This window comes from Mirounga leonina, unplaced genomic scaffold (assembly GCF_011800145.1).
Source record: "Mirounga leonina isolate KUSES-001 unplaced genomic scaffold, KU_Mleo_1.0 Mir_53, whole genome shotgun sequence".
Taxonomy (NCBI): Eukaryota; Metazoa; Chordata; class Mammalia; order Carnivora; family Phocidae; genus Mirounga; species Mirounga leonina.
Genome location: NW_023270807.1, coordinates 15,622,451 through 15,647,115, shown reverse-complemented (window position 1 = coordinate 15,647,115; position 24,665 = coordinate 15,622,451). Strand labels below are relative to the sequence as shown.

At 38.9% G+C, this 24,665-nt stretch overlaps 1 protein-coding gene across 1 annotated transcript; it reads left to right on the top strand.

The window, feature by feature from the left end:
• Positions 1-939: 939 nt before the first annotated feature.
• Positions 940-21,229, top strand: RHAG (Rh associated glycoprotein). Its single transcript, XM_034990466.1, has 10 exons — positions 940-1,096; positions 10,776-10,959; positions 11,550-11,700; positions 13,720-13,867; positions 13,972-14,138; positions 15,875-16,012; positions 16,571-16,692; positions 19,999-20,072; positions 20,394-20,467; positions 21,186-21,229. Exons 1-10 carry the CDS (start codon positions 940-942, stop codon positions 21,216-21,218), a joined length of 1,248 nt encoding a protein of 415 aa, XP_034846357.1. The 3' UTR covers positions 21,219-21,229.
• The last annotated feature ends 3,436 nt before the right edge of the window (positions 21,230-24,665 follow it).

Below are 24,665 nucleotides of genomic sequence, written 5' to 3'. Positions count from 1 at the left end.
CCTCACTGCTACATGAAGGATGAAAAAAAAAATGGTAACAGAGACAGTTTGAGATTCACTTTATGGTATATGAGTTAGTGACAGAGTCTTGTCAAGAACCTGGATCAGAGCAATTCAACAACACTTTAAAAAAAATTACCTCATGAGCAAAGAATGTGAATAGACATTACTTGGAGTAGGAATTACAAATGGTCAAAAAGGCACATGCAAAGATGATCTACATCATTCATCATCAGGAAAATGCAAATCAAAACCACAATGACACAGTACTTTGCACCCACTAGAATGGCTAGATCAAAAAGTCAGATAACAGCAGGTATTGCTGAGGATGTAGAGAAATCAGAATGCTCATACACTGCTGATGGAAATAAAAATGGTGCAGCCACTTTGGAAAACAGTCTGGCATTTCCTCAAACAATTAATCATGGAATTATCATATGACTTAGAAATTCCACCTCTCAATGTTTGAAATGAAAACATGTCGACACCAAAAATTCATACATGACTATTCATAGCAGCATTATTCATGATAGCCAAAAGTTGGAAACAATCATAATGTTTATCAATGGACAAACAGATAAAATATGGTATAACCATACAATGGAATATTAATTGGTCATGGGAAGGAATGAAGTACTGAAATATACTATAGCATGGATGAAGCTTGAAAAAGTGTGCTAAGTAAAAGAAACCAGTTGCAAAAGACTTCATGCCATATGATTCCTATGTTCTTCGAACTAGCATTTTGAATGATTTGATTACAGAGCATAATTCTCCCCAAGAGGTGAGTGTTTTCACCAGTCTTGCCCATTTTTTTTTCTTGCAATGTCACTGGCATTAAACATGCAGCCTAATTCCACACACAGAGCAGTCCTCTGTTCTTATCAACCTCCCACAGCTTGTGAAGCCTTCAGTGTGCCTCTGTCCTGTGCCACAGACATGAAGCTCTTATTCCCTCTCATGGCCATTGTACTGGAGGCTTTCATGATTGTTCTATTTGGATACTTTGTCAAGTATGAAACGGAGCAGAGCACTATCCAACAGCTCAACAGCACCAACACAACAAAAGTGGACAGATCCCTTGAGTTACATCCTCGTGAGTAAACAATCTACTTCTTATTATACATTTTGGGCTTTTCAGATTGTGAACCCATTTGGGGGACTTAGAATGTGAAATCTTTGAATTCTGTAACCCTTGACCTCCACACTGGAACAACTTACAGAATTTGTGATACTTATGAGTACTAAGGGTATTATAAGTTTGTGCTGAGGTATCTGGTCTATGGCATCCGGTCTCTGCAGTTAATGTGTTTGGATAGAATCTGTGTCTATTAAAATACCAGCGTAAGAAGACAAAAATTAAAATAATTGATGAATCTTTTGTGTTACCTACATCTGCTAACTGATATTAATTTTCCCTTAAATTGATCCCTAGTTCTGCAAAGTATAAACATATCACCCCCCAAACAACAACAACAACAAATAATCTAAGAGAGTAGAAACAGAGTGGAATATTGAGAAAGGAGCCTGGACTTCATGTGGGGGTCCTAAGGTATAAGAAGTGGTATTAAACATGATATTGGAAGTAAATGGATGTACTCTGGGTTTTATAACATTCTACAAGGGAAGCAGTTTGTGCCTCTGCAATGGGAAGAAAAGTGTAACCACCTAATGTATTTTAAAAGCAGAATCCTTCCCTGGGAATGGTAACTGAAGAAAAGAAAGGATTTAGTTTCAAGTTTGATAGGGAAGGCAGTGAAATAGTTAATAAAACAATAAAAACTACCGTTAACTGATTGCCTATTCGGAGCCAGGCATATTCATTACATCATTAACCAGGGAGGGAGATGATAATGCATCCCTATTTTTTTTAAAGATTTTATTTATTTATTTGACAGAGAGGGAGAACACAAGCAGGGGGAGTGGGAGAGGGAGAAGCAGGCTTCCCACCGAACGGGGAGCCCGATGCGGGACTCGATCCCAGAACCCTGGGACCATGACCCGAGCTGAAGACGGATGCTTAATGACTGAGCCACCCAGGCCCCCCTTATTTTTTATTTTTTGACAGAGAGAGAGAGACAGTGAGAGAGGGAACACAAGCAGGGGGAGTGGGAGAGGCAGAAGCAGGCTTCCCGTGAGCAGAGACCCTGATGTGGGACTCGATCCCAGGACCCCGGGATCCTGACCTGAGCCGAAGGCAGACGCTCAACGACTATGCCAACCAGGTGCCCCACAATGCATCCCTATTATAGACATTGGGGTTTTTTTTGTAAATAAGGCACACCTAATTTTATTATTTATTAATTGATTAAATCATTTAAAATAATAGCAATGTTTATGACAGTTCTATGGCATAAGTCTAAGCTTTTAAAAAACCATATGACATTTGTTCTCCCATTCCTCCATTTTTTGAAGGGGTTTATATAATGGGGAGTATTCTCAGGCAGACATGATGACCCTAGAGCCACCTGATGACTCAACCATATTATCCCTGGCTAAAATATTTTGTAGAATAGCCCAGAAGCTACCTGATTGTGCTTATACATATACATTTTTCCTACATTTTCCCCTACATTTCAAATCGACTTACACAAAACTTACGTGACAGCCTAAATCATTAGAGAGAAGATTATTAAATATTTGCTTGTTAAGAAGAAATGTTCACGTCCAGCAGGTGCCTGCCTAGTGCCATGTGTTGTACCAAGTGCCGGAGTCAAGTACAGGGAAGGCTCTGCTCCTGCTTAAGGAAACCACGGCCTGTTACAGCAGTTCTCAACTGCAGGGTGGTGGAAGTTACGAGTTTTTCACAAATAAGCAAGGCAGAACATTAATTTATATTTTAAGTAAAGTCAGGTAGATATAGGTTTTTTTCATCCCTCTTGCTTGCATTCTGCTGTGCTTTTCTGAATAGCAGAGCAATGCATGCCGTCACACAGACCAGCCCCAGGTATAACCGTGGAAGTGTGTGGTATGCCTGAGTGTTATGTTTCATGCCATGAATGACTCCGTAGACACTCATTTGAGAAACAGGATATACTCTGTGGGTTTTGGGCCCTCATGGCACTTAGCAAAGTACTGGTCACTCTGCTGAGGCAGATAGTTTTGGTTTGGTTTGTTTTGTTTTTTAAGATTTCATTTATTCGTCAGAGGGAGAGAGCACAAGCAGGGCGAATGGCAGACAGACGGAGAAGCAGACTCCCCACTGAGCAGGGTGCCGGATGCGGGACTCGATCCCAGGACCTGGGGATCATGACCTGAGCCTAAGGCAGACGCTTAGCCCGCTGAGCCACCCAGGCGTCCTCAGGCAGATGGTTTGACAAGGAATGAAGTGTGACTGTGACAGTCAGCTAATTCTTGCTAACCTGTAAACACAGCAGAGAAAAGGAGAGTTTAGGGAGAAGGCCATTTGAGGCCCGTCAACATTTCAGTAGAAATTCTACAGACGCACATCTTTAATATCTATGGGAAGTTAAAGCCACAGCCATGATCTTGTTATACTCTGTTACATTACAATCCACTGGTGTCATACTTTGAGTAGTTGTTACCTGTGTGTGATCTTGTTATGTTATACATCAATCATTTGAAAAATATTAATTCACAGTTATGCAAATATTCCAAACATTGACATACCTCATCATATAATAATGAAAGAGGTACTTGTTCATACCACCAGCCATCTCACCAGAAAACCCTTGAGAAGTATCAGGAAGCTGATAAGCTCACAGTGAAGGACACAAACTTTCTAAAATACTGATTTTTTTTTTAAAGACAAAAGGTCTTCCTGGCGACATATACTGTTGATTCTTTTCCTTGAAATGACAGCCTCACTTCGTTCATTTTTCAGACAATGTCAATGCCTGTCTGAAAAACCATAGTTTATGTCAATCTCTTATTTCAAGTAAAAATAGAGTTCCATGGAAAAAAACCTGCTCATTCAGTTGGTACTCAAACAGTAACAAAAGTGCTTTGTTTCTGAGATACCCATCATGTGTCAGCAGGACTTTATGTGTAATGGCATTTCCACACACTAATTCCTACAAAATATTAAAAAGACACATAGAAGAAGGTCAGTAGTTAGAGTAATAATTTTTGCTGCTTCACCAGAAAATTCTTAATTAAAACTTGCCTTTGTTTTTTTTTTTTTCCCTGCAAGTGAGTGGTCATTAAGAATACCACATAAGATGGTGACTAACATAACATAATAAAATAAAATTAAAAAAAAAAAAAGAATACCACATAAGAGACTCTTAGCTCTAGGGAAGAAATGAGGGTTGGTGTAACTGGGTGATGGGCATTAAGGAGGGCACGTGATGTGATGAGCCCTGGGTGTTATACGCAACTGATGAATCACTAAATTCTACCTCTGAAACTAATAATACACTATATGTTAACTAAATTGAGTTTAAACAAAATATTAAAAAATAAAAACGAGTACCACAACCACCAGCGTGATTTGGTGCTACTGCTCCTAAGTTTTACCTACCTTTGTTTCATCATCTCTGGAAATACCAACACAGTGAAAAAGGCAAGTAACACCATACAATTATCATGAAAATAGTTGTCACCTCTCAGACTCCCTGAAAGTGTCTCCAAGACCCCCAGATGTGTGCTGATCACACTTGGGAACCACTGAAGTTATAGGTAAACTGACAAAGGATCTACATGGGACTAGACATTATTTTATGAATTTCAATACCAGCAATAGGTTAAGTACAATGACTTATTTTTATTTTTTTATTTTTATTTTTTTTAAAGATTTTATTTATTTATTTGACAGAGAAAGACACAGCGAGAGAGGGAACACAAGCAGGGGGAGTGGGAGAGGGAGAAGCAGACTCCCTGTCGAGCAGGAAGCCCGATGCGGGGCTCGATCCAGGGACTCCAGGATCATGACCTGAGCTGAAGGCAGTCGCTTAACCAACTGAGCCACCCAGGCGCCCCAATGACTTATTTTTAAAAATCTACACATAAGAATGTGTTTCTCTATTTACTCAGATATTATTCAGCTCATTTGTTACCAAAAGATTTAGCAGATCTAGATATATGTTACAGGCAAACAGTAACTAATTTGTGCAGTGTATATGATTCCTAGGGAATTGCTTGCTGTTATTCTAAGTGTTACCTGGAATTGTTTCTATTCCTGAATTAACATACTGTCTGTGGTTGATAACCTAACAATAAGGTATCAGCCTCCAGTAGAACCCTGTCTGTTGCCTTTGATTGAATAGTTTTTGCATACTGAAAAGGACTGGAAGCAATGAGACAAGTAGAACCCAAATCCTAGTTTCTAGATACCATTCCCCACTCAGGGGCTCATTGGAGAAATTGTTGGTTCCAGGTCAGGGTAAAGAAAGCACAAAGTTTGCCAAAGGTATAAAGACTAATGGGGATTCGCCAAAAGAACAAAGGATCCTGCCTGAAGCAGCACCAACTAGACAAATTGGGGATAAATGGAGAATTAAAAATAATAATGATATGGTGGATAGCAACCCATTGAAATAAAGATTTCTTGCTGTCTTCTACCCTTTAGGATAGAAGTGATATCCTTCACTTCTATATCCTTTTTAATGGTTAAGGACTGGCAAGGTGTTTGCCGGGCACATAGCTTATTGCTCTTAGAGAGTTCCAGTCCTTTGAACCACTGAGATTATATTCTGGATATAGTGATATATCCAGTGATACAGGATATAGTGAACTCATAGAAATATTCCCCAAAGAGGGGGAAGGGGAGAAAGAGGAGTTCTTCCTTATAGAAGAATGCCAACTAATTAATATAAAAGGAATAATAGATATATAAAATTAGAATTTTGAAATTAAAAATGTAACAATTGATTCCAGCAAGGTTCTTCAATGAAAGCAAAAACCATTAGGTAAAGTTACTGGAGAACACATGTCTGAAAGAACTGCCCTACAGACTGCTTATAGTTTACAGGGCAAAAGGTACATTTATGGTGAAGAGATCTGGCAGAACAGTCTTAACCACATGGTCAAATTTACCATCACTAGTAATAGGACAAACAAATTATGTGCCACCTGGTGTGGTGCAATGGGAAGTACACAACACCACCCATAGAATATTCTTCCCAGAATATTTAGTCTCATTCTAACTATGGTGAAACAGTCAAACACATCCAAATTGTAGGACATTCTACATAAATGACAAAACACCAACAACAATAAAAAGCATGTGCGAGAACCTATCTAAATAAAAGACACATGACAAACCAAAAAATATATGAAAGTTGAGTGGTTAATGGGTTAAAAATCCTATAAAAGAACAATCTGGGAACAGCTGGAGAAATTTCAACATAGCTTCTATATTAGATAATATTATTGTATCCATGTCATATTTCTTGGATGTGATGATGATGTTATGGTTATGTAGGAGAATGTCCCTTTCCTTAGGAAACTCATGCTAAACTGGTGGGGGCAAAATGTCATTCTACTTTCAAATGTTTTAGGGAATATATACATACATATCTGAAGAGAAAGAGAGAACAAACATGGAAAATATTAACAATTGCTAAATCTAGGTGAATAGTACATATATTCATTGTGCTATTTTTCTAAATATTTGAAATACGTGCAGTTAAAATATTTGGGAAGTGGGAGAGGAAAGAAACCACCCTAAGGATACTTTTCTCTCAGAGAGGATGAGTTCAGAATATAATCTCAGTGGTTCAAAGGACTGGAACTCTCTAAGAGAAATAAGCTATGTGCCTGGCAAACACCTTGCCAGTCCTTAACCATTAAAAAGCAAAACAAAAGGGGCGCCTGGGTGGTTCAGTTGGTTAAAGGTCTGCCGTCAGCTCAGGTCATGGTCCCAGAGTCCCGGGATGGAGCGCTGAGTTAGGTGTCCCTGCTCAGCAAAGAGTCTATCTCTGCTTCTCAGCCCCACCCCCACCCCTGCTGGTGCGCGCGCTCTCTCTCTCTCTCTCTCTCTCTTTCTCGCTGTGAAAGAAATAAATAAAGTCTTTTAAAAAGCAAAAACAAACCACAAGAAAGAAAGGAAGAAAGAAAGAAAGCTGAGCAATTTCTCATTAGCCAGCTGAACAAGTTTTACCACTTGATCCAGAAAAACAGTTTTTCTAAATAAGAGCCTGACAGTCCCAGTTAGACGAATCCTCGGGGACTGTCCTCAGTGATCCACTTACTCATGCATAACTGAGGCACCTCCTGAAAAGCTACAGGTGCTGGACTTTCTGCCAGGGCCCGATGAGGGACAAGCCACGTCTGGATTCCCACTTCCACACTTGAATTCACTTTCTCCTGAAAGAGCGCCTCATTGGGAGTGCTCGCACAGTATTTGGATAAATGACAAGCGAGCACACAGAGTAACAAAACAGACAAGCACATAAACAAATGAAATAAAATAAGAGGAACATGCACGATGTTACAGCTATGACCGATAATACTGTGCAGAAGACCTGATTCTTGAAGGGCATATAGAAGTTTGCCAGGTCAAGAAGTGTTGGGTTTGGGATGGAGAAGACATTGAGGGCAGCAGACATATACAGGAAATACAGGGGAAGGATGGGTCTGTTTCATTCGTTTGATGGTGGTGGTGCTGGAAAGTGAGTCGGAATCCATCATCTGCATTTTAAGCGTGTTGAGTTATCAGGGTTTAGGAGATACCCTCCCGCAAGATAGAGATGGAAATAAAACAGAAGATACCAGCTATTGTCACATTTTCTCTGGAGACTAAAATTCTCTCTTGAGAATATCTGATTTAGACAAGTCTTGGCAATTCTTAAAACCTGTTGGAAGACTTCACAGAAGTTCAACCCCCTTCCCTTCCAGAGAGGACACTCACTTCATTCCTTGAATGGCAGTCTCACACTATAGAACTACTCATGGCCCTCTCTCTAGTCCCCACCCACAAATTCTTAGAGCAGGATAAAAGACGATATAGAATTCTAATTGTTTATAGATCTTTCTTATCCACACTTTTTATATAGAATCATTATCTGTTAAGAGCCTTCACAACTTGATGAACTCTTCAGCGATTGAGATAATAGATGAGGTTCTTAAGCCCCCTTGTGGCGAAAAGCAGTAACAATCTTTGAGGGGAAAAACCATCAGAGCACACTTAATATATACGGTCACTTATATTTCAAAACCCAAAACAGGTTCACTAGTTGACGTTGCCCATCAACAGGGTCACATAGAATCCCAATCTCCAATCCCAAGGTTCCCTGGGTAGATAATGAGATGACGGTGGGCGTCCAGAATGCTGGCATAAGTGAGACTGTCACCGATCTGAACTAGAAGACTGTGTGCAGCATTCTCCTCTCTGCTACTTCCCTCAAAGGCACTGACAAGGGACAATTTTCAGAAATCTATTCTTTCCTTTCTCGTCCTCCTCATACTGCCTTTTTGGGGAAGTAGCTCCAATGTACAATAAAATGGCCAAAAGTCTCATTGCATGGATAGGGTTGCAAGAGTGAATGACACTAGTGTGTGCCTGAATCACGGTAGGTTTGGACTGTTCTCATTCTCTTTATTATTTCATTTGCTGCCTTCATCCAAAGTTAGATTGGCTTCTAGGCCACCAAAGGACCCTACTGGCTCACTCTATGATGCCAACCGTAACTATCTGTCTTGTTATTTGTCATAGAGTAATACCTTAGGATAAATCCCCATGCCTCCAAAAGCTCTTCAAATGCCTGCAAAAAGCCTTTGAAATGCTGGGTAGCTTTGGAAAGTCAACATCTTCATCCACTTCTGGGTGGGATCACTGTCACAGATTAGCTTATCAAATTTAATTTGCGAAGTTTAAAATTAATGTGGTCTGCAAGTTGTGTCAGGAGAGAAGGTCAGGAAAGTTCTGCAGAGACGAATGAAGCCCATAAAGAAGGTGCTACAGGTTAAGCTCCCCAGGAATCAGACTCTAAGACAGACATTAGCCTGAAAGAAGTTTAGTGGGGAGTGCCTTAAAGATCAACACCTGTAGCAAGAAGATTTGCAGGGAGAAACCCCACAGGGTATCCTGAGACTGGGATTGTCTCACTTCACGTGGTCCTTCCCTGAGGCCAGAGGATGCTCTTGTGAATCAGTCACTGGATACAGGCTACCCCAGGGAAAGGCAAGAGCATTTCCCAGAGAGAACTGAGAGCTTAGGGCTATCAACTGGCAACACTCCCTACAACCAGGGGAAATAGAAAAAATAAGTTCTTCCTTTCTAAAAGGGGTATCTGGGCAGTATATGACAGCATCTCTTACAGTAGACAAACCTGAGTGGTGTGGTCTCCCAACCTCAAACACACTGTCTCCCAAGCCTGGTGGTAGAACAGAGGGAGAAAGAACCAAGGGGTAGTAACATGTCCTTGAGTGCCTGCGAAGCCAACACTCTGCCTTGGTTATTTTTACATCCATCCCTACTGTGCTCAAGACATGAAGGAATTGGCAGAGTCTGGCCTGAATTCAAATCCTAACCCCACCCTTTAGGCAAATTAATTGGATTCCAACATCAGTTTCCTCTGAGATATATTTTGGGGGCATGTTCTTCCTCATGCCTATATCCACCTAAATCCCTGGCCACAATGTTAATAGTAATTTGACTTTAAATGTTTTATTTTTTCTCTCTGGTTTTATATTTGATCTCGATTTGCTTTGTGTATCTGTTAGGTTGAACCACAAGAAGTTGCCAATCATTGACTCATTTTCATTGATAATTTCAATGCAAAAATTTCCATTTCATATGGTTCAACCAAATACATGTCTCACTAATGAAGCTATACCTTTCTTGAGGGAAAAGCCTGTGTTCCCACTATCTCATATTTGAGCATATGTTTTCTTTCTTTCTTTATTTTTTATCATATGTTTTATTTATAGTGCTTTACTGCATACTCTCTCCCACAGAGGTTATCCCACGCAAAGTACCTGTGTGAAACAGGGTCTTTTCAGTATTGCAGATGAAAATACTGGAGCTCAGAGAGAATAAATCCCTTGCCCAAGGTCACACAATCATGTACTAGAACTGGGGGACCTTAACTTAATTTCCAGACACCAAGTAAAATATTTGTTCCTCAAGAGGATATGGCCTTTTTTTTTTTACAGTGGCTTAGAAAGTGCTAACAAAGACATTATCCTATTGGACTTGAATACTGATCTGTTTCCAGGGCTGGTGCTGTTATACAGATTTGTATCTGTATAACGAACGAAGACTGTAGCCCATTAATTTAGTTATTATTGCCTCTTATCTTATATGCAGATTTTTATGTCAAATCCTGGGGAGCAAAAGGTGACTATGTCCTAATCCCTTCAACCAAGAAACTCATAGTCGAGTGCAGGAGATGAACACCTCATCAAGGAACTATTACCATATTATGCACACTAAATAAATGCTAATACAGTGTGGCAAATGCTGAAGTTGAAGTATATGTAGAATATACATATTCTGTGTAAAAGACAAGAGGAAATACTAAGTTTCCCTGGGAGAACTGGGAAAGTCTGCAAGAACGGGTGATGTTTGCACTGTGCTTTGCAAAGTTTTCCTCAGGTGGAAAGTAATGGAAAACTCTTGAGGTATGAGAGCACATGGTATTCCAAGAAAAGGCTCAAATATTGAACAACTTGCCCAGAGTCTCACGGCTGGTAAGCAGTCAGGTTGGCACTGGAGCCTAGTCTTTGGCTGCCCAGTTAATGCTCTCCCTTTGCAGTGTTTTATATAAAGGACGTAACATTTAATAAATGGGGTATACTATGATGCAACACTTCCATCGTTCTTCCCTAACACAGAATTTTTTTTTCCTTCTTTTTTTTTTTTTTTTCAGTATTCCAAGATGTGCATGTAATGATATTTGTTGGGTTTGGCTTCCTTATGACCTTCCTGAAAAAATATGGCTTCAGTAGTGTGGGCATCAATCTACTCATTGCTGCATTGGGCCTCCAATGGGGCACTTTTATTCAGGGGATCATTCACCACCATGGACAGACAATTTACATTGGAGTCAAAAAGTGAGCATCCCTTATTTTTCAACCATTGTGTTTTCAGAGCAGTTGTTTCTCTGCTTGGTGTCTTGTCAGTCAGCCTCCGAACTAGCCAGCACACTGTCTCCCTAAGACAATAGAAGATTGTTGGGATCCCAGGATGTGAATCGACACCTTGCTCTACTGAGCCGGGTCATACTTTCACGTCTCTATCCTCTCTAGTTTGACTTTAAGGACACGAGAACTCCCCTTTCATTAAAGGTTATTCCTTCCAGCTACAGGGAGCAAAAATCCTCCAATAGCTTTTTTTCTACATGTCTATATTTACATTTTGAAATGTAAACACTGTAGAAAGTAATTCGTTTATCAGAACAACAAAAATAAAGGAAAACCTAAATGAGATCAAGAACAGGTGGGTCAAAATAAAGGAAACGCTGGAGCAACCAGAATGTATGGTAGATGGCAAAGAGGAAGGGGAAGGAAGTGAGAGTGTGTGAAAGGGTACCTGGGACGAACACCTGATGGGGAGGGGCCCTTGCACGCTGGATAAAGTGATGCTCACAGTTGTATGTTGGGTATGCATTATTCTTGGACGTATTCTTTCTTTTTTCCCTCAGCATGATAAATGCAGACTTCAGTACAGCCACAGTCCTGATTTCTTTTGGAGCTGTCCTGGGAAAAATAAGTCCAGCCCAAATGCTGATCATGACAATAATAGAAATCACTGTCTTTGCTGGCAATGAATATGTGGTTGGTGAGGTATTTAAGGTAAGGATTAGAGGGTTTATACTTACTAGCTTTGGACATCAGTTCTGGTTACACCTAAAGGATTCCCACTCTACCTAGGGACAAACGTTGGTGAGCATGAGAGCATAGCAAGTGTAATTACACCCATCACTTATTTGAGTGCCTTTGGTAAACCAGGAGTCTTATCAACATTACCTCATTTCATTGTCACGACCACACTACGACCCAGGTATTATGTTGTTACTGTTACACAAATTACAACTAATGATCACAGATGCTGAAAGACTGGCCCAAATCTGGATTCAAACCTAGATTTTTCTAACTTCACAACTCTTCTTATTACATTATATTTCCTATCAATGATCAATTCCTATTAAATTTCAACTATTAGATGACTAGCCCTTTCTTTTTTTAAAATATTTTATTTATTTATTTGAGAGAGACAGACAGACAGAGAGCACGAGAGAGTGCGAGACAGAGAGCCCTAGCAGGAGCGGGGGAGGAGCAGGGAGCCTGGTGCAGGGCTCACAGGGCTGGATCCCAGGACCCTGGTGATCATGACCTGAACTGAAGGCAGATGCTTAACCAACTGAGTCATTCAGGCGCCCCTGACTAGCCTGATCTAAGGCTTTTGTTAAAGCCTAGATCAAATTTCTTCTCCCCCATGAAAATCTCATTGATTCCCCTCAGGATAATCAATTGAATATTTCTGGGTACTTCCCAGTATTTTGCTTGTTTCTATTGAACATTTAATTCCACAGCAAATATTTTTTTAAGTTTTTATTTAAATTCCAATTAGCTAACCTGCGATATATTAGTTTATTAGTTGTAATAAAGTGTAATATTAGTTTCAGGTGTGCAGTGTCATGATTCAACACTTCCATACATCACCTAGTGCTCATCATGACAAGTGCCCTCCTTCATCCCCGTCACCTATTTCACCCATTCCCCCACCCACCTCCTGCTCTTTCAGCAGAAAATGTTTTTGAAAACTTTCTAGGTGTCATGTGATGGTGAATCTGACAGACAAAATAGTTAATGTCCCTGTCTTTATAGAGTTTACAGTCCAGTGAAAGAAGAAGACGTCGAATAGAGAATTATATATCACCTACCCACCCATAAGCACGTGCACGCACACACACACACAAATATTATTATAAATTGCAGTACATGCTATGAAAAATAAGTGCAGGGGGCTATGGGAGAGCATAACTGGAAAACCTAACTTAGATTGTGGAATCAAGGAAGGCCTCTCTGAGGAAGTGACAGTTTAGCTGGACCTGAAAGGTACATAGGAGTTTATGAAGTGTGAAAATCTTAAATAAATTAATAAGTCTGTATCATTTTCCTACCTTAGTAAGTATAATAGGAGCTATGCCTCAGGTTTGGCACTCCAAACGTTCCCTCTTGGGGTAGGAGAATGTAGAAAACTGGATCAAATTCACACAGTGACCTGAAGAGGGACGTAAATATATTGCTTCAAAGGAATCTTGGACCTCAGCTGGTTTTCACGTCATCATATAACACAGTGAAAAAATATGGGAAAGACCCAGGCTTTTTAAAGCTTCCAGTCTTTGAATTGTAATTAAATGCACCTTTACTGTAATGTCAAATGAATGCAAAGAGCATCTTTCTTTTGAAACAAATGCAGTGCATAATATTTCACTAAGAATTTCCCTAACCTAGAGAAGTAACCTAAAATGAATTGAATGTCCACAAAGACCTAGCACTTTACAAACATGGCCTCAACACAACTATATTTCCTACTTTCCAGAAGCAGAGATCCAAAGAAGTATAGTAATTTGTCTAAAGTCACATTGCAAGGAAGTATCTGACCTAGCATTGGAAGTCAGTTCTGTGTGTCTCCAAAGCCTGTACTTTTTTTTAACTTCACTATCCTGTTTCATTCTTTCTCTGACATATCCTTTCTTTCTTTTAATTTATTTTATTGTTTAGCCAATGAAGCAGTTCTTTCATTGACTTTCCTCCTGCAGTGAGACTCAGTTTCACCTCTTATACCATGAATGTTTTGCCCCTCAGGCCTCTGACATCGGAGCATCAATGACAATCCATGCTTTTGGGGCCTACTTTGGCTTAGCGGTAGCAGGTGTCCTATATCGGCCAGGCTTGAGATGGGGGCATGAGAAGGAGGAGTCTGTGTACCACTCAGATTTGTTTGCAATGATTGGTGAGTAGACATGAACTTGCCTGATTCAGTACCCAAGGCATACTGCCTCCTCTGGTCTGTCTTCCATATCCAGCACTAATATCCCTTTCTGTGGTTTACTGCAGGGACTCTTTTCCTGTGGATATTCTGGCCCAGCTTTAATTCAGCCATTGCTGAAACTACAGAGCAACAGTACACGGCCATCGTAAATACGTACTTCTCCCTTGCTGCCTGCGTGCTCACAGCCTATGCATTTTCCAGCTTCGTGGGGAAGAGAGGCAAGCTCGATATGGTCAGTGCACATTAACCACCATGGAAGCTTCGCTAAGTGACACTGATGGTTACCCAGATGAGTAGGTCATTTCTGCATCACTGCTGAGTGGCCACAACAAATCACAGCACTGCAAACCTTGCAGAATATTTTGAAAATAACGTTCATTTGTTTCTTCATCAAATTTGTACTGTGGCTAATCAAAAAAGTGTTCTCAAGGAATTTACAGCCTACTAGGGAACATACTCATGCAAAAATCAAAGATTTGAGGAATATTTCTTTAATGATGGAGCTGACTGTCTCCAAGGTCTTAGAAAATCTTCCTTAGAAACAGGACTTGCAGGGCACCAGGGTGGCTCAGTCGTTAAGCATCTGCCTTCGGCTCAGGTCATGATCCCAGGGTCCTGGGATCGAGCCCCTCATCGGGCTCCCTGCTCCTCGGGAAGCCTGCTTCTCCCTCTCCCACTCCCCCTGCTTGTGTTCCTGCTCTCACTGTCTCTCTCTCTCTCTCTCTCTCTCTCTCTCTCTCTCGCTGTGTCAGATAAATAAATACAATCTTTAAAAAAAAAAAACAAAAAAACAGGACTTGAGAAGAATAGAAAAAAAGAGAATGGGGGGAGGGTGCAAGTTGATTCTGTTTTTGTAACTGCACATATTCCTCTCAAAGAAATTACAACTAAAGGCAACGTCAGATCCTGAATAAAACTCTGGAAAATAAAAAGGACATTAGTGGGAATACCGATAAAAAGTCAAATAAGACCTTTAATAGTATTCTATCAATGCTAATTTCCTGGTTCTATGACAACATAAGATGTTAACCTGGGAGAAACTGGATATATGGAAACTCTGCAGTATTTCTGCAACTATTACATGTCTAAAATTATTTCAAAACAAAGCATTTTTTTTAATCCTCCCAAGTTGGTCTTTTGAGTTTCTTGCCTATGAACTAGAGAAATGTCTGTGAAGGAATAATCCACACATCAGCTGATGTTCTTTTCCAGCCTGAGGGAGGAAAAGGATATTGTAATTTCTTCAGGCATAGCTATGGACATGGATTTCAATGCTGTACAATTTGTTTAATGAAAGAAAATTAAAAACAAGAAAAGAAAAAAAAATTCATGTACAGCTCAGTCCTCTCTTAAAAGTAGTGATGAGCTTTCCTCCTCAAGCAGAACAGCCAGAACATGATTCTTCTGAGGAATTCTGATAAATGGCAACTGGTTATTCTTTCTACCATCTTCAAATGTTCTCAATACAGTGACATTTGTGAAAGCTGTTGTCTTTCATATATAATGTCGCATTTTGGTATCTCTACATTCCCTCTTTGAATATTGGAATGTCATGGACTCCACAAAGCACACAGCAGCCACAGACCTCTTTTGGTTCATGATAACCACAAATGCATTTCCAAACTGAATAAATAGACATACCACTAATAGAATAATTACATTATATGTACCCAGGCCTTTCGTTACAACTTCTTTGGTTTTCCTCTCATTCCTCGCCAAACTGGTCTCATTAACCTGATCACTCAGTCACTACCAAGGAACCCCAGCAAGAAAGATATCAAATGTCAACTGCTTGGAAGAAAGGCTTTCTGTCATTACAAAGAATCTTCTTTTAAAAAAAAAGAAGCAGTAGCCCTTTGAACTGAAGAATATACCATAGAGTCCATGGAACCCTAGATAGATTGCTTCATTCCTTCTGAAGCCTGCCTCATTCAGCTCACTTCATTCGTGTTTCTGTGCTCCCCACAGGTTCACATTCAGAATGCAACCCTGGCTGGAGGAGTTGCTGTGGGGACCTGTGCGGACATGGAGATTCAGCCGTATGGTGCTATGATCATTGGGGGCATTGCGGGAATTGTCTCTGTGCTTGGGTTCAAGTTCCTGACTGTAAGTATGACAGGTGCTCTCAGTCAAACCTTGAATCTGTACCATCATCTTCTCACATCCCACCAGCAGAGAAAAGCTATGAAAATTCCTTTTATCAGCACCCCTCCTTGTTTGAGGGTCATTTCCCTTCTTGTCAGAACTGTCCCTCACAGTTCAGTGTTCAGTGGTTCCTACTCTTCCTTCACTTCTTTTGTGTACCAGGAAAGAATCTGATATTATTAAATTATTAAAAGAATTAGTGTGACTTGAATGCTAAGTACTGGTGTTACTTTCCTCAGGGCAGTTTCATTAAAGTTTTTGTTGTTGATGATATTTGATTGTTTTGTAAAATGAAGGACTCTGTGTCCTGTTAAGGGGATTTAGAATATCATCAGTAGGTCAGAAGGAGGAGGACTTGAAATCACTCACCTTCAAATCCATCTACTAAAAACTGACATGAGTAATTTTGCCACCAAAATATTTGGATTCTTTGACTTAAGTGGGTTTTAGATATAGATGGCAAAAGGGGCTACAGTATATCTAACAAAATAATAAACCTTCCTCTTTTTACATTTTTAGCCATGTCTTACTGAAAAACTGAGAATCCATGATACATGTGGTGTTCATAACCTGCATGGCTTACCTGGTGTGATAGGAGGCCTCGCAAGCATTGTGGCGATAGCCTTGGGAGCATCTAAGGGGTGAGTTAAAGAATGGGTTTTCCTGCACCCTAAGGTCCGATGATGTTTTATCACCCTCTTGGAGGAATCTGCTAATGAGAAAGTTTTTTCTTTAGCAATCCAGGCCACAGTCATAAGTATGGTCCTTACTGAAGCCAAAAAGATACAACTAGGAGAATAGAATTGGATGGGAAGGTGTGTCTTAACTAATGTTATGAATGGTGGCTGGTTTTTGTTTGTTTTAATTAACAGTGCTAATTTAAATATTTCTAACAGGCAAGTGTCTCCTCACAGATAGGGCAACTTGAGAATCACAATCTGATTACAGTAGGCTTACTCTTTTAGTTGGTATCACCAAAATGGAGGAGGGGGCATCTGTGATGAGAGGATCGGTAATTTCCTACGATCAACACAAAGAACAATGAGTTAGCATAATGTGAAGAGAAGTGGATCTGGAGAATCAGGAAGCCCAGCATAGGTTCCAGCTTTGCTATTGACTAATAATGGGGTCTTTGACAGCTCACTTAGCTCCTGTGGTTCTGTTTCCTCTTCTGTAAAATGAGGTTGGATACTTAGGTTTATTCTCTAAAAATCCCTTCAAGCTCTAACAGATCTGGAATCTTCCCAGAGGGGGCATAAGTGTTTAAATGGCCGGAGGAAGAACAGTTATCAGTCAAATCCAGGACAACAAAAGCGATGTCAAAGGCCATCAGTTGTCACTTTTAGGTAACAAGGTGGGGACAATTTGATATGAAAATCATCCATGCAAAACAGCTAGGAAGATCAGAGAGTCCAGATAAACTCAGGGATTAAGGAAGGAGGAATCAAAACACTCAATTTTTAAAACCCATTGAAAACATGAAGAAAAGGCAAATATGTTTGAAAATGTCTCAAAGTGACTACTGGCTAGAGTTGAATAATTTGAAGAGAAAAATCTCTTTAATTTTCACAGATTAAAATTCAACTCTGTTGAGACCAGTCATGATAAATATTTGAAAAAATTTGTTTAATCATATTTTCTACTGAATAGAAAGTTTGCTTCCACGTTCATGTCTAGAGCTGACCCATTTCTTCTGTTTGTTTTCTTTTTTTGCCCCCTTTGCAAAATTGGAGAACAACCCCAGAAAAAGCCACATTTTCTTGCAGCTCTCTCCAGGACCTAACATACTGTTGAGACCAAACACTAACATATTTGAATGCAAATCAAGCATGATAAAAGCCTGAGTCCATGAGCTCAATTCCTAAGTGCTATGGTGTGTAAATACTCTTAAGATGTGCCTTATGATGAGAAATAAAGGAATTCTTGAGCATCATGCCTGCACCAGTTCCATGGACGCAATAAAACAAGACTATCTAGCTCTCACAGGCTGGGTCTCACTGGGTGGCCAGATTTGGGGTAGGTTCTGCGGTTGAGAGTCTAGTCCTTGGGTATTCAGGCTGAGCAGCCACTTCTCAATGTGCTCAGGGGGCTTTGGGGGTGGGGGGGGATGAGGAGCTTTGGAAGGCCTAGTCACATGGGTGGAATTCATACACGTCTCACACACCAGACAAAATATTTCGGCCAAGAGACAAGACTATTTACTCAGATGTTTCTATTCAGAATACTAAATGCAAATCAGGTTTCTTGGTAAGCATAGAACAAGGCGAAGTAAGGATTCTTAAAGGACATCTGTGCACACTATGCCAGCCTACTTCTAATAATGCGGTTAATTTTGTTAAACCTCGTTTCCCAAGCCTGTTTTATCATGGAATACTTTTTATCAAAAATATCTTTTAATATTTTGGAAAAGATTTTGGCAAATTCTGGTAAAATTAATAGGCCGTTGACAAAAGAAAAATATCAAATGAATAAATATATATTAAATATTCATCCTCACTAGTGATCAAAGAAACGCAAATTAACACAAGTTCCCAATTTTTCAATTATAAAGTTGATAAAGATTAAATGAATAATAATACTGAATGGTGGTTAACGTAGAGAAATAGGGATATGAATTTCAAAAAGTCCTTAAGAAGTGTATAAACTTTCGCTAATAATTTCATTTCTAGATAGGTTTTTATTTTAGGGAAATTATTGGGCAAATTCATAAGCATGTTCATAAGAAGATGTGTTCTCACAACATTTTAAAAAATATGAAACATTGGAAGCAACCTAAGTATCCAACTTCTAGAACTATAATTACAGTATATTTTTACAGTGTAGCACTCCATAGCAATTAAAATTGTGATCCAGGTCTACATTCACTGACATCAAAGGACACTTAAGGATTAATGGGAAAATCAGTATTATAATGTGATTGCCTTTTTATAAAAATATATGTCTTTATTTTACATTTTTATACTGATTAAGATTTGAGGGAAATTAAACTTTTTCTCTTCATTTTCTGGATTAATGGTTTCTCATAGTTTTACAATGGGCATGTGTTACCAGTACAATTTTTTTCACATAGTAGAAGAAATTTAAACCCTTCAAATGAAAAGAAAAAACGGAAATCTGAGTTTAGTGCATTCTTTCCCTTGGATGATGAAGATGAAACACCAAAGATGAAACACCAAGACACTCTCATTTTCCATTTGTTTGCCTTCCCATAATCACACTTTCAGTCCTTCAGCAACTATTTATGAACTGCCTGCTAAAAGTGAGGTGCTGTGCTAAGGAGGTATTCACATTCCTAGTCCTTTTGTCACTCCTAAAACAATCATGCATTTCAATAGCTTTTTATGACCTTCTTCCATTCCCAAATATTATGAGGCACTTTTTTTACTAATTTTATTTTAAGGTAACTATGTCTAAGATGACTTACAGATTTTTTTTCATATATTCAATAAGTTGTCTTTACACTATGTGCTAAAATTAGCTTTTCTGATCTTACTGATTTTTTAATTAAATTGCAATTGTTCCTTTTTGGATGGGGTGAGGAAAGATGGCCACTCATGTTCATTTTGTACATTACTCCATCCTCAGTGCCTAGAAGGGAAGGTGGCACAGAGTGAGTACTCAATAAATACTTGTTGAATGAATCAGATGGGGGATGAGAACCTGATGCCATATTTTTAGAAAATACTAAACTCTTTCTAAGGAAGATCTTTTCATCATTCCTGAAGAAAAAGGTGATTCTTGCTTAAGTGCTTCTAAGGACTTTTTAACATTGCTCAAGAATTTCAAAGAAAATAAAAATACAAAATAAAACAAAAATTGCAGTAAGTGTTCGTTTGCTGGTGTAATGCTACTCTCTGGCCTGAAGATGGCAAGCATCCACTCCCTCAGGAAATGAGATTTGTTGGCTGGTATCCTGGAAAAACAACACTTTTCTTTTGGCTTCCTAGGTCTAGCATGGTCATGCAGGCAGCTGCCCTAGGTTCTTCGATTGGAACAGCGATTGTTGGAGGGCTGATCACAGGTCAGGATGAAAAGTAAACACTTCCATGTGCCACATGTGGTCAGCGTAATAGATGATAAACATATCGACTGGTAAATTTGAAAATATTCTAAACTTCTGACAGTAAAGTAATCATGTAAGCTCAAGGGGATGATTTTATAGCTATATATATTTATATGTATTTTTTTTAATATTTTATTTTTAAGTAATCTCTACACCCAATGTGGGGCTTGAACTCAAACCCCAAGATCAAGAGTCGCCCCTTATAGTAGTATTTTTATTACTATGCGAGTAAGTTTTCCTCTTCGCATCATAACGTGACTTGTCTCCCTGCTCTCGTAGGTTTGATTCTCAGGTTCATTGTCCGTGTACAGCCAACTACAGAATTCTTCTTTGATGACTCTGTTTATTGGGAGGTACTGTACAGTGTTCTAAGACTGTAAATGATGACTATACCAGTGAAAGTTTTGCTCACCCAAAGCCTAAATGTCTGTTTGACATCCTTGTGATAAAATTGGATAAACTGCCTAATTATAGAGAGAAAACTGAGACAATGTGTCCAGACAGATAAAATCAGAAGTTAAGGTCTTTTCCAAAGCAGAAAGGACATGAAGAAAAGACAGAATTTAGTAGGCAAATGTCCCTTGCTCCTCTGAGAGCAATAAAAAGTCCTCATAAATATAATAGGAATCCCAGGCAGTGGCATGAGATTTTATACTATATATATGAATAGGTAAAAACAGGTAGAATATGGAAGGTTGAAGAATCTCAGTGAAGAATCTGACAAGAAGTTTTTATGAATAACATAATCTTCTTTCTATCCTCCAGTTTCTACCTCTTTACTCCATTGGCATTTTCCCCAGATTATTTCCTGCAAAGCTTAAGAGGGATAGATATTTTGATGTGTTCAATGGGATTTTCAGGGAAAACAGATTTGGTGAAGAGAATGTAGTCAGGGTGAGTGGGGTAAATACTTTTGTTCTTTTATTTTTTCCCCAAGACAAACAATTGTTATTCCTAGTTCTTTCTAAGCTTGGATAATAATTATAGAAAATACCTTTTGTGTTTCAATACTAACCTCTGTCAGGCCCAAGTGAAAGAAACTATAAAGTGCCTATCTTGTTTTCTTTAAAGGTCCCCATGGGGAAAGAAGTTGACGATGAATGAACATGATGGCCACAACCAGCTGGAACCTAAAGACTAAATATCATTCCTGTGCTTCAGCTTCCTTTCCCATTATCTAGAATCATGTTTAAAATTTTTAAAGGGCAGCATCCAACAAAAACATGGAACAGAATGGATAGGTCCTGAGCCCCAAATGTCCAGTGTGAAAAATCTTAACACAATCTGATGCTGTTTCTTGACCCTCAGTGATTGCTTAATTGAAGGAAGGTGACTTGTAAAATAGAGGGTCAAATGGATTCTCTTTAGGACTCCCAGACTACTCTTGCCAGTGGGTAGGTACAGGGTGAACATTCCATGTTTCTTCTTGTATTTTTTTTTTTCCCATAGAGGTAAATTTACAAAGAAATCAACACATCTGATTATGTCAGTTTCTTAATATACATACTATGTCTTCAATCCCAAAGGTATAAAACTAGAGCCAATAAAACAATATGTAAGAAATCTATGTAAGAAATATGAAAGAAATGTATTGCATAGAGCAAGAACATGATTGTTTTTGGTGGTGCTTTTTTGATTTAAAAATAGTCTAGTTAGTAATGCTATGTCTTCACTTGAATATTTTTATGCTTAATTCTTTTTGCATGTTTACTATTTGCAACAAGAGTCAAATGCTATCTGACCAAAGTCTATTTTGTATAAAATTCCAATAAATTAAATGTTATTTTATTATAAGTTAAAACATTTGTCTTTGGCTCTCCTTTCTTTGGTGCTTGGAATTCATTTTATTAACAAGCACACACACATACACATACACTCCTCATATTTAGTTCATATTCAATCCAAATAAATTGTTACTATGTGTTAACTACAAAATAATCAAGTTAATGTCTCACATTATAAGGTAAGTTTTAAAGAACTAAATTTTAGAAAATGTAATTGACATAGTCATATAAAACCATTTCTAGAGAAATACGATTTTTTTTTCTCTCTCTAGAACCTTTTAAGATTTTTATTCTATTTCTGGAGTCCTGGAATCTTGTCAGGATGTGTCTTTGTATCTGTGAGGAAATAAGCGCTGGTATAATTAACAGAACTTCAGTTACTAGATGCTAGGTATTAAAAATTACAAGTAACAGTGAATTATTTAATATTTTATTCCTCTGGAGAAATCGTATAATTTATTTATAGACCCTAAGTATTTCATTAGACAAATAGGTGATTTCTTTCAAATGTACGTCAGAGTCTCTTTCACATGGGTTTTTGAAGTGTGCTTATGTTATAAAATCCACTATCCCCAGTCTTGCTGGTCATCACAAAGAATCATTTTCACTATCCAGATGTCCAGAGACCCCCTCATTCCCTGCTGACCATAAGGCAAAACTCAGAGGGTCTTGGGTATACACAGGTGTTGTTTTTTTAAGTCTGTAATTGTGATGTGCTTAGGAACAGGGTTGTGATAGCCATTAGCCCTTGTGAACACTCTCTCCTGCCTTCCTGCAATGCAGTTCTTATAACTGGTAGTCTTATTTTAAAATTCTGAGTTAATGGTCTTTTTTTCACAATAGAATATGTCCTTTTTTATCTGTTTTGCCTAGAATTTGATGAAGCATTTTAATTTGAAAATTTGAGTCTTCTTCTGCTCAGATAAACTTCCTTCTACTTCTTAGTGGCTTCCTCATCTCATCTGTTAATTTTTCTTTGTCTAGCACTCCTGTTATTCACATGGGAAGTCTACTGGATCTGTTATCCAAATCTATGGCCTTGCCCATCTTTATTTCATTGGTTTTAACAGAGATTTCTGTGCTCCTTCTATTCATCTATTGATTTGTTTGTTTGCTTGAAAAGCATTGTCCATCTTTATAGATGCAGCTAAATTTTGCATGTGTCTGTGTGTGCAATGCTTGAATCTCCTTAATTGTTCTTACAATTTTGTTTATTGCGGAATGGGTGCATTTATGTTCAAGATCAAGTTAAAAGTCTAACCTAGCTCTGTCAATAGTTAAATAACATTTTTTATACCTTATCTGTTCCAAAAAGCATTTCTGATATCAAATAATACTATTGATACTAATAGACTGATTTTTAAGTTCTACTTGGATGATTAGTTTCAGGAAGTTTTTGTTATTCTTTGTTCCTATCTAAATCTGAAAGACTGACCGATAATGTTTAACTACAATTTCAGACAATGTGGTGAAAGCAGAGATAATTTCAGACTTCCCAGCCCTTGCTTCCAATCTTTACCGCCTACTGTATAAGATAAGAGCTCTGCTGATCTAGGGGAGGACTTCTGCAATAGCTTTATGTTGTTAGAAGCCACTTATTTTGTGTGTCTCTTGAGTCTCTTCATTCTGGGTTCTGGCACCGTTTTGGCTAGTTGTTGAATTAGTTTGTCTCTTCCCTGGGGGGTTACGTTCCAGTTGCTGAGGTACCTTGGGTGACAGTAATCTTGATAATGAAGGGAGGCACAGCAATCTGGCGAAGTATGTCAGATATTTGCCAGAGTGTGGAAATAGAATTCCCCTAATGAGAGCTTAAACAAAGCCTCTCTGTTCCTCAATCTTTTCAGCAGGCCATGCTTGGTGTTCTTCTAGAACCAGGGCCAAAAAGGACTCAAAGCATCTGCTAAGCATTCCTGCAGCTCACGGGGGACAAGGGAGACCCATTGTCACCTCAGGAACGCTCAGTAGGGAAGACAAATTACCATTCCCTGGGAATTCACAAACCTCTGCAAACCAAGAGTTCTCAAATCTCTACCCCTTGGGTCTCTGCCACCTGCCTCCAAATTTTCATCAAACACAGAAGAGGGAAGTTCTCTATCAGCTTTTCTTTCCCCCTTTGAATCCAAGGTCTTACATCCTCCAGTTAAACAGCAGGTCTTGTTACTGCTCAGCTCAGGACAGGTCCTATAGTTTGATTAGAGATGTAGGATGAAGAGTGCCTGTCTGGCTCAGCCGGTAGAGCACGTGACTCTTGATCTCAAGGTCATGAGTTCAAGACCCACATTAGATGTGGAGCCTACTTACTTAAAAAAAAAAAAAAGAACTAGAATGGTAGCGTACACAAAGTGTCATAAAGAGGAGAGGGGAACCTAAATAAAATTAAAGGAAAACTTGCCAGAAAAAAAATAAATAAATAAACAAAACATGGTTAGGTAAAGAGTGATTTAAAACTCAATTCTAGGGGCACCTGGATGGCTCAGTCAGTTAAGAGTCTGACTCTGGGTTTCAACCCAGGTCATGGGACTGAGCCCCGACTTGGGCTCCGCACTCAGCATGAAGTCTGCTTGAGTTTCTGTCCCTCTGGCCCTCCCTCTGCTCTCTCCCTCAAATAAATCAATAGATCTTTAAAAAAATAATAAAAACAAAACTCAACTCTATTGAAAGTAAAGCCAACACTCTCTCACCTAGACACCATTTGTTCATGAAATGAAAGATTAGAAGTCTCCTCAAACCACTCTCCCTTCTTCTTTTTGAAGAAAGAAGTTGTTGC

What these genes read in the sequence shown, in the direction of transcription:
- RHAG (XM_034990466.1), top strand. Translation starts at nt 940, where the DNA reads ATGAAGCTCTTATTCCCTCTCATGGCCATTGTACTGGAGGCTTTCATG. An exon ending in ATCCCTTGAGTTACATCCTC is followed by an intron (nt 1,097 to 10,775) that starts GTGAGTAAACAA and finishes TTTTTTTTTCAG; the next exon opens with TATTCCAAGATGTGCATGTA. An exon ending in TGGTTGGTGAGGTATTTAAG is followed by an intron (nt 11,701 to 13,719) that starts GTAAGGATTAGA and finishes TTTGCCCCTCAG; the next exon opens with GCCTCTGACATCGGAGCATC.